Source organism: Oncorhynchus mykiss, chromosome 5, assembly GCF_013265735.2.
Source record: "Oncorhynchus mykiss isolate Arlee chromosome 5, USDA_OmykA_1.1, whole genome shotgun sequence".
NCBI classification, from domain to species: Eukaryota; Metazoa; Chordata; class Actinopteri; order Salmoniformes; family Salmonidae; genus Oncorhynchus; species Oncorhynchus mykiss.
The window spans coordinates 93,214,389-93,225,199 of record NC_048569.1 but is presented as its reverse complement, the minus strand read 5'-3'; the positions used below and the strand labels follow the sequence as shown (position 1 = coordinate 93,225,199).

General features: G+C 41.2%; 1 protein-coding gene across 1 annotated transcript; it reads right to left on the bottom strand.

The window, feature by feature from the left end:
* Positions 1-193: 193 nt before the first annotated feature.
* Positions 194-3,370, bottom strand: LOC110524836 (60S ribosomal protein L36). Its single transcript, XM_021604754.2, has 4 exons — positions 3,254-3,370; positions 1,405-1,499; positions 714-848; positions 194-329 (listed from the first exon to the last, which is right to left on the bottom strand). Exons 2-4 carry the CDS (start codon positions 1,495-1,497, stop codon positions 240-242), a joined length of 318 nt encoding a protein of 105 aa, XP_021460429.1. The 5' UTR covers positions 1,498-1,499; positions 3,254-3,370; the 3' UTR covers positions 194-239.
* Between the last annotated feature and the right edge of the window lie 7,441 nt (positions 3,371-10,811).

The window sequence follows — 10,811 nt, the reverse complement described above, 5'->3', positions numbered from 1 at the left end:
TACTGTAAAGTACACTAACCAGACAGTGTAGTCAATTCTCCAGAACATTTACACAGGTGTAGAGCTGTACTCGAGGTCTGCAGGACCTATTCTAATACAATGTGTATTTCTGATCAAGTATAAATGGGTCTCTGCAGAGTAAGTACAGTACCACTTCCATCATTCTAAAATGAGAAACAATGAAAGAGTATACTTTGTTGTTTTGGAATACAAATATTTATTTATTTGCAAGAACAGCTTTAATCCTTCTTGGCAGCAGCCTTCCTCATGGCAGCCAGGACATTGCTGAGCTCCTCCCTCTTTCTCTTGGCGCGGATGTGCGTGCCAATCTGGGAAGAAAACACAAAAGGTACATTACAATGGGAAAACCTAACACACACGATGCAGGTAAACTACCATACTCAGGATGACAACACTAAAGCATGTCTCTGGAACAGGTAAGTCAGGGACAGGTTCAGTAATCAACATGTACAGGGATAGCAGTTGCATAATGCAAAACTTGTCTTTGAGAATTACCCGATTGGACAAACTACAGGTCTAATCCAATAGTTGATGAAACGTTTAACATAATGTGGGTGCTACAAAATCTGTTTTCAGTTTTTGATACACAAGAAAGCAGCTTCACAAACAAACCATCTGACATGAGCAAATGCCTTCATGCTACCACCACCAATACACCCGGCCATTTTGGTAAACAGGGGAGTTTTACATACCCTCTTCTTGATGAACTTGAGGGCACGCTTATCCTTGGACACCTTCAGCAACTCCATGGCGCGCCTCTCGTAAGGGGCGAAGCCGCACACCTCACGGATCATGTCACGCACAAACTTGCTGTGCTTGGTCAGACGCTGAAATAAAAAAAATCAGCAACAGTTTGTCAAACAACCGGTTCTAAAGTCACGGTGGAAATATAGATTGTTAACCATGAGGGGGAAAAAGGCTTTTATTCAGATAGCTACTATTTATATTATTTTTTTTAAAAGTGTCTGAGACCAAGCGTCCCTGTCTGCCGTGGAATGCAGACAGACAGGGATAGTAGGAAACTAGTTGATGTGTGCAGGGGGAACGACTGAACAAGCTACACTAACTTATCCTGCTTTTGTACCAGTTTATTGGATCACTATCACAGCCTGTGCTCAAGTTAAATTGTTGACCTATAATCTGATAACGGGGAGCAAAGCCTGACCACTTTCCATCACTACAGGTGCGGGGCAGCTATGGGAATAGAACCCAAACTATAAAAATCAGAGCCAGAGCGGGGCTTGACCCAGCAATTCTAGGACAAGAAAAAGCAACCTCCTATGGCAAAGTGTCCAGAGTCCTAGACCCTTTACCGGAGGACATGGGCTCTGCCAACACCACACTACCTGAAATGGTCGTCGTGTTTCTATCAGATTAACTCACCCCTCGTCTACGGCCGTGTTTGGGTGCGGTCACATTCTTGGTTACGGGGTGGCCTTTGCTAAGCCCCACAGCCATAGGATACCTGATAGCCATGTCTGTAGAGAGAGAAAATATACATAGAGGTTTAGTTACATGTAATTCAAAGCATGAGACTTTAACTGGCTAGCTAGTTGCTGACCAACTAACTTACATTACAGTGTCAGTACGGGTGCATCAAAGCAGGGACAGAGAATGGAAAAAAAGCTTCTATCTCAAGGCCACCAGGCTGTTAAAATAGCCATCCCTGGCCGGTACCCTGCCCTTAGCCAGAAACCAACTGTTTAATCATTCCTGTACCTTAGAGGTGGCAGGTAGCCTAGTGGTTAGAGCGTTGGGCCAGTAAAAGGTTGCTAGATCAAATCCCTGAGCTGACAAGGTAAAAATCTGTCGTTCTGCCCCCGAACAAGGCAGTTAACCCGATGTTCCCAACAATTTCAATGATTTTACTGAGTTAGGACCCATGAGGAAATCAGTCAATTGAAATAAATTCACTAGGCCCTAATTTATGGATTTTACATGACTGAATACAGATGTTGGTGAGATACCTAAATATTTGATTTGTAAAAAAAATAAAATAAAAAAGGATCTCGTCACGAGTATTTCTGTGCATTCAAATTACCATCGATAAAATGCAATTCTGTTTGTTGTCTGTAGCTTATGCCTGCCAAATTCTTTAAGTAACGTTGGGAGGCGGCTTATGGTAGAAAACAGGACATTCCTGCAGTTAGCATGCCAATTGAACGGGTAACTCAACCTGAGACATCTCTGGCATTATGTTGTGTGACAAAACTGCACATTTTAGAGGGGCCTTTTATTGTCCCCAGCACAGGTGGCATCTGTTTAATCAGCTTCTTGATATGCCACACCTGTCAGGTGGATGAGAAGTGCTCACTTATTTGAGATAAATAAGCTTCGGGGGGGGGAAAAAATCCCCAGCTCGTGAAACACGGGACCAGGCACTGCTCATCCTAATATTTCTTAATTCCATTATTTAGCTTTTAAAAACGTGTGTACCGTTGGTGATATTACTGCAGTTGGCGCTAGGAACACAAGCATTTCGCTACACCAGCAATAATTGTTACGTGTGTATGCGACCAATAACATTTAATTTTAATGTTAACTGTTACGGGTGTGGCCTTGGCAAGATAGCCAGCTAACTAACGTTACTGGTGATTTCATACAACGCTCATTGTATTTTTATTTCACCTTTATTTAACCAGGTAGGCTAGTTGAGAACTAGTTCTCATTTACAACTGTGACCTGGCCAAGATAAAGCACAGCAGTGTCGTCAACTGCAATGTATATTTAACTAGCCACACTCCAGTCATGTAATAAACGTCTTTAGGTGTTAACGTTAGAACTATTGATTCAGCAAGGTAGCCAAAAATGGCCGTGACAGAATGCTGGTTAGCCTCTAACCGTGAACAATGTTAGCTAGCAAACGTAGACAACTAGGTAATTACTCTTACTACTGACGATAGAAGTACGGGTTTGCATTAAAGCAGATTTTTTCTTTGTCAAGGACATGCATATTATCTGTAGTCATTGTAAAAAAAAAGAGTCTCGTTACGAAGCTCCAGCAATAACAAGCCGATGTGATTCACATGTGTAGGGAAAGAGGCCATGTAAGCGCAGCAACTTTAGGTTGATGTTTACCGTGAAAATCGTATATTTATCACGGCAATATTGGAAGCATCCTTTAAGAAATAAGTATACATTGTGTTGCTTTTATTCAAATTAGTAAAAAAGGAAGGATGTCAAAGATTTTATAAAGATTTTAGATGATATAAATTCTTCATCAAATTCTTACCTGCTTTCTTTAATGGCGCACAAACCGGAAGGAACGCTTGGCGGTGGATGTTGGGTAATGAGGGTTTTCCCAAAATAAAACACCAGTGAAATCTCTGTAGCGCCACCTGTGGGTGCGGACCATTTAGATTCAGCAGTCTCTTTTTTTTTCAAGATAAATGCTTTGCAAAAGTGAATCGTTTAGAATATACCTTAGCAGACATTTGTAAAATCAGATAGGAAGAGCGATTCTAATATAATTCATGTCCATTTCCTGTTTTATTCCCGTAATACTATTGTTGTAATGTTTAGGCTACAGGCCTATGTATCATCATATTAGCTTAATATTAAAATAAAAACATCTCAGACTTCAGTGCGTACAAACCAACTGGGGGGGTCGATTTGGGGGGTTGATTTGAACGGTCATCCAACTCATAATTCCAACTCGGGCCTCTTTCTAGAGCTCCGACTTCACAACCTGAAGACGTCATGATTTGACCTTATATTTTTCTGAGTTCCCAGTTGTTTTCAACGCGCCAAGTAGCCGCTGGTAGCGTCACATATGATCAAAAACTCACAGATTGGCTAGTGAAACGCACACTCAGCCCTCTGATTGGACTGTCAATCACATGCCTGGTGCGCTAGCACAGTGGATTAAGTTCTGGGGGGTCACGAGTATGAAACTGAATGGGGAAAAATACATATCTTTCATATTTGTATTTTAGATTTATTCATTTGCCTATTTTATCTGGTTTCTAACATAAGCTTACGGTATTGAGTACCACAGTATGAGTTGTAATACCCATAAAACCTAGCGGTAAAACCCGGACATGATTCCAATCGTTTTTCCGCCATTAATTTTTCCATAGGGGAATTTAGAACTACTTCATATAAGGTGGACAATGACCCGAAGCATACTTCCAAAGTTGTGGCAAAATGGCTCAAGGACATCAAAGTCAAGGTATTGGAGTGGCCATCACAAAGCCCTGACCTCAATCCTATAGAAAATGTGTGGACAGAACTGAAAAAGCGTGTGCGAGCAAGGAGGCCTACAAACCTGACTCAGTTACACCTGCTCTGTCAGGAGAAATGGGCCAAAATTCACCCAATTTATTGTGGAAGGTTACCTGAAATGTTTGACCCAAGTTAAACAATTTAAAAGCAATGCTACCAAATACTAATTGAGTGTATGTAAACTTCTGACCCACTGGGAATGTGATTAAAGAAATAAAAGCTGAAATAAGTAATTCTCTCTACTATTATTCTGACATTTCACATTCTTAAAATAAAGTGGTGATCCTAACTGACCTAAGACACAGCATTTTTACTAGGATTAAATGTCAGGAATTGTGAAAAACTGAGTTTAAATGTATTTGGCCAAGGTGTACAGTGGGGAGAACAAGTATTTGATACACTGCCGATTTTTCAGGTTTTCCTACTTACAAAGCATGTAGAGGTCTGTACATTTTTTTTTATCATGGGTATATTTCAACTGTGAGAGATGGAATCTAAAACAAAAATCCAGAAAATCACATTGTATGATTTTTAAGTAATTAATTTGCATTTTATTGCATGACATATGTATTTGATCACCTACCAACCAGTAAGAATTCCAGATCTCACAAACCTGTTAGTTTTTCTTTAAGAAGCCCTCCTGTTCTCCACTCATTACCTGTATTAACTGCACCTGTTTGAACTCGTTACCTGTATAAAAGACACCTGTCTACACACTCAATCAAACAGACTCCAACCTCTCCACGATGGCCAAGACCAGAGAGCTGTGTAAGGACAGCGTCAAATGTGCATTTACAAATTACCTCTAACCTGAACCCCCGCACACTACCCCCTGTATATAGCCTCATTATTGTGTTACATTTTATTACTTTTTACTTTAGTTTATTTGGTAAATATATTTTTTTAACTCTTCTTGAACTGCACTGCATCAGCCAAACTTTACAGACAACACTCCATCCAACGACTGTGATCTAAAGACCCTTTTAATCTGCGACAGAGTAACGCGCTTGATCCTAACTGCTGTCTCCATCATTGCTGTGCGTCAACCTCCCTCTCCTCGTTGTGTGCCAGTTGAGGGTTGGTGCGCCGCCCAACTGTTGCTCTCCTTTTAGCATCATGCTGCTCCACTGACAGCGCCACGGCAGTCAGGATACCTGCATGCCCCATTAACAATGTCTGGTACAAATAGGAATGACAGCAGTTCTGGCTCAGGTTCAAGGAGACATGCCATTCTGCAGAACCTGCCCCAGAGACGGTTCCTTAACCTCCTCTGAGGGCTCTCGGGACAGAGGGTTGGTGTCTTTGGCCGGGTACAGGTCCTCCACTGACTGTACCTGGTTGTGGATAAGGTTGGCTTCCTCCACTCGCATTCCACATCCGTATGGATGATATGGTGAACCGCCAAAATAGGCTACACTGATGAGCTCCATGGAGGCAAATTCACGTGTTGTTGAGAAAATCCCCTGGTCACCTATAGAGACCTGCCAACAGGAAGGATGTTAAGTGCTATATGCCATATGCATGACTTTAAACATCTTGAAAATGCATTTGTTGTAAGAAATGTGCTATATAAAGTTTGATTTGATTGACTTTACAGCTGTAGAATATTTAATTAACTGTCGTTTTCACATGAGGAGAAGTGCAGACTTTCCATAAGCTTTTAATTGATAACTTAGGATTTTTATCACTTGCCATCTAGTTGGAAGGATCCTTTAAATCAATACTGTACCACTCCGAATCAAATACTGTACCTTTTTTAAAGATGTGTCTCTGGTCATGCAACTACAATACAGGCTAGATGTCTAAACAAATCAAATCAAATCAAAATCAAATTTATTTATATAGCCCTTCGTACATCAGCTGATATCGCCAAGTGCTGTACAGAAACCCAGCCTAAAACCCCAAACAGCAAGCAATGCAGGTGTAGAAGCACGGTGGCTAGGAAACTCCCTAGAAAGGCCAGAACCTAGGAAGAAACCTAGAGAGGAACCAGGCTATGAGGGGTGGCCAGTCCTCTTCTGGCTGTGCCGGGTGGAGATTATAACAGAACATGGCCAAGATGTTCAAATGTTCATAAATGACCAGCATGGTCCAATAATAAGGCAGAACAGTTGAAACTGGAGCAGCAGCACGGCCAGGTGGACTGGGGACAGCAAGGAGTCATCATGTCAGGTAGTCCTGAGGCATGGTCCTAGGGCTCAGGTCCTCCGAGACAGAGAAAGAGAGAATTAGAGAGAGCACACTTAAATTCACACAGGACACCGAATAGGACAGGAGAAGTACTCCAGATATAACAAACTGACCCTAGCCCCCCGACACATAAACTACTGCAGAATAAATACTGGAGGCTGAGACAGGAGGGGTCAGGAGACACTGTGGCCCCATCCGAGGACACCCCCGGACAGGGCCAAACGGGCAGGATATAACCCCACCCACTTTACCAAAGCACAGCCCCCACACCACTAGAAGGATATCTTCAACCACCAACTTATCATCCTGAGACAAGGCCGAGAATAGCTTAATGTAATACATTTTTAAATTCAGGCTTGTAACACAACAACAACGTGAAAAAGAGTGCGAATACTTTCTGAAGGCACAGTATGTCCTCTGGACTTCTGTAATATAGGATGGGGTGCAGAGCAAATGTCAAATTGTACATAGAGAGGATTGCCATAAATATGCAAGCTCCCAACAAAAAAAAACTGTTCTTTTGGTATGAAATTGCATACAATTAATAATTTACTTATGAAGCTTGCTTTTGGAATTTGTTCAAATGAATTATTACATAGGCCTAATTATGTAGACAAAATAATGAAAATGGCTGTCTGGTAGCCTCAATCAATAGACAAATATTTGTAGTTGAACAAGTCATTGCATGTATAGATTTTAGTTTAATTGACTTGAAAAAGCTTGTGACTTGACTTGCACCAAAGATTATGGATATACTGACAAGATGCGTCTCTACACCCTAACAATGGGAGTCGTTGTCCACAAAGCGGTCTAGCTCCCGCCGATCCTTTCTTTGGATTGGGTTGTTGATGTCAACTGCCTGTATTCAATGGAGAGAGAGGCTATGCTACTAGCCTCATGTCAAGAATATGCATAACCATCTCGAGACAACTCCTCTATAAAGTGTTTTTTCTCAAAGTTGCCGGTATGTCACGTGTGATACTTATATCAGTACACTCGTGACAACTTAAGCATTTCAAAACTTCTATTAGATCAAGTAAACCTCACGTAGCAAATAAGCCATTCATTGTTTTATTGACCAAATTCAACACTCTCATTGACCTCCATACAAAAAAACACCACCTCTTGGAGGGAGACAGATTTTCCTCTGAGTTGGGCCTCTCTCTTCCTCTCTGCTTGGACTTAGAATGCATGACTTGGACTCGGCTCGAGACTCGACCCGTTCTACTTTGCACTCGACATAAGACTTGAACCTTGTGACTCGAATAATAGTGACTTAGTCCCACCTCTGGTAATTCCTAGTGGGAAACTTGTCGATCATCCCTGAGCTCCGACTTCTCTCACATGCTAACCTCTAAGGAAATTAGGTCACCTACTAAGGAAATTACCTTGATAACGGCAGTTAAATGCAACATCAAAACATTATTTCTAAAATACAATCTATTAAAAGGATACGTCAGGATTTTGGCAATGAGGCCGTTTATCTACTTCCCCAGTGTCAGACTTGTGTATTCATGGATGCCAAAGGAAGCTAGAAGTAGTATTCTTATGTTAACCTCATGGTTGTCCCATGAAAGGAAGTTAGGCTAGCAAGCAAGCATTTTAGCCAGAGTTGTGTCTTTGGCTATGCCGGATTAAGTGATTTGACATGCTATTCAATAAAATCATTTCTCTGTAATTAATATTACCTGTTTGACCTAATCTGGTAAATAATTAACTAGAAATTTGGGGCACCACAAAATAATGTTTATAGAGCTGTTATCTTTCAAATAATCACTTAAAGACCTAGTCATCTTTTATTTCAATAGCAGTCAATATTTAATCGTCACCTTGTTAAGTCTCATCTGAAAGTTGTAAATTCTTGGTTATCTTCAGGAACTCTGGCTAACAAGTTGAATCAGCAATACAAAATGTGGTTTAATTATTTATTGACTAAATACCTAAATCATCACACAGAATGGATCATGCATTGATTACAAATTATGTCATAAAGAAAACGTCCCTGGTGGACGGAATAGATACGACGGCTGGTTTCACAAAGAGAAGGGGTTGGGTTTGAGTGAGAGCGGGAAGACTGAGGAACAAAGGCAGAAGCTACGCTATCGTAAATACAGAATCTATTGCATTCTAAATAACCGCCCATTTGAAAAAGGAGAATGCAATAAATATTTACTCTGAGCTGCGCTTCAGTAGATGGGAGGCCGGGTTGTCCTTTATGGATCTCTGGTCCTCTGAAGAATGTCTAGGGCTGAACTGGAGCGTGGTAGAATGGGTACGCTGTCCGTCCTCTCCTAGCCCATGTTTAGTGACTGCTGCTATCTCAACAGCTAGGAGGTATCACTTCTGGAGTGAATAAGAGTTCAAAGTTCATACCAAGTTGCCATGCTATATGCTCATGCTATATTCTGGCTGGTATAGTCGAAATTGAAATTCGATGCTAATTAATTCTGTAGGTGGTCTTTGTCCTTTCAACGTAGGGACCTCAAGTCCACACGTCCTTGGAACAGCTTAGTATCTGAGCCCTTTTAAAGTAGGACTGTCGCCCTAACGTCCTCGGAACAGAAAGTTACATTTCCGTCAAGGGCTTTATATATAGGAGGGGAGAGAAGGGCGTGTTTCATAGTTTATAACCAATGTCTGTTCACATGGGCAGGGCCACTGAGTTGAGCAGAGTTCACTCATGAAAGCCCAATTCTCTCATTTGGAAGCTAAAATTACATTTAATCTTTTCACAAATAGTTTCATATTTAAACATTTAAATTGCACAACAATTCCATGTGAATCTGATAACTGTAATGTGTAGACTTTCCAAGATACAGTTTATGTCATCCTATCATTAGTAATAATGTCTCAGATGACAACTGATCTGTCATCATATTCTTTAAGTACCAATGCATATTTTCAGCTGGTTGGATTACCGAAATGTGGTAATCAGGGACAGCCGTCTAGCGTTGTCTCTGATTGGGAACCATACTTAGGTACCCTTTTCCCCACCTGCGTTTGTGGGAGGTTGACTCTGTTTAGAGCACTTTGCTTGTGAGCGTCACGGTTTGTTTTTGTGGTGTTTATTGTTTTGTTTGGCGTCATTTGGATTAATAAAGAAAATGTACGCTCACCACGCTGCACCTTGGTCCACTCCTTTCAACAGCCATGACAGTTCTGTCACTCATGGGGACACTACCTCACCGCAGAATCTACAGGGAGCTAGGCAGTTCAATCCCCTTTGGATGCTGCCATAGATTTATATTAGAAGTGCCCATCTAAGAGGGCTCAAGGTCATTGGCCACAGTGTTACATTCCCCCGTTTCTGTGTTGTAGTTTGTGTATTTGAGTGTGTGTTTCAGGAGATGGCTTCCTGAAATCCCCCAAGCAGCTGATTGGTCGACTCCACGGCTAATTGGAGCTCCCCCTCGTCAAGTTACAGCTGTATCCCAGTAGACTCCTTCTCTAGATATAAAAGCCCGTGTTCTGTTGTTTAGGAGAGAGATCATCGCTGGGAGGAGAATGCAGAAAGATTGATTGTGATATAGAGAATGTAATTGCTGAGAGCTGTGTTGGTTGTTTTTCATGGAGCTGAGGGTTATATAGTGTTGGTGGTTTCTCAGAAAGAGATGTGGTATATAATATGTCAGTTGTTCCTGAGGGAGCTGATTGGTTATGTCTGGTATGTGTCATTAGGACTCACTGTTTTGATTATTGAAATGGTTTGTTATCCTGTTTTCATTTGTTCCCAGGGGGGAAGGGGAAGGCATCTAGGGAGTGCTTAGGCAAGAGGCCCGCAGGCCCGTGGTCCCTTTCCCCCTCAGAATTTAGCCTACTGTTCTGACTTGGTGGTGCACATGTAGCCTATAGCCTGTTTTAGAGAAATGCCATCATCGAATATTGTAAGAACTTTCTTTGTCTGCTTATATGCCCCCTTTATTTATCCTATGGTTTTGACTTGTTAGAACGGCCCATATTCTGAATTCTGTCGCTTTACATTTCAAAAGTGCTGAACAAATACTTATACTGACAATGTCCATTTTAGCTCGCTCATTAATGTCTTGATCGAAATTACGGATTGCCTCTCATCCGCTCATCGTTTCCTTATGCCATAGTTTGTACATCTCAATTGTTATAAGCCTATTGCTTACATAGGTCTATCTTATTCATCATTTCAGGCAATGTTGGTATGATTTCATTATTTTTCTTACTTTGTGTGTTATAATTAGCTCATGTGCTTTTCTTGACAAGGAGGAGATAGTGTATGATGTTGGGTCTGTAACCATGTTTACCAGCGACAGTCTCTTCCCATTCATATATCTGTTTTCGCCAAAAAGTTCAGTTCTAGACCCATGTAATTCCAGTTAATATTGCACAAGTTATTTTTTTGTTTG

What these genes read in the sequence shown, in the direction of transcription:
- LOC110524836 (XM_021604754.2), bottom strand. Translation starts at nt 1,497, where the DNA reads ATGGCTATCAGGTATCCTATGGCTGTGGGGCTTAGCAAAGGCCACCCC. An exon ending in AACACGGCCGTAGACGAGGG is followed by an intron (nt 849 to 1,404) that starts GTGAGTTAATCT and finishes TTTTTATTTCAG; the next exon opens with CGTCTGACCAAGCACAGCAA. An exon ending in TCAAGTTCATCAAGAAGAGG is followed by an intron (nt 330 to 713) that starts GTATGTAAAACT and finishes TTTTCTTCCCAG; the next exon opens with ATTGGCACGCACATCCGCGC.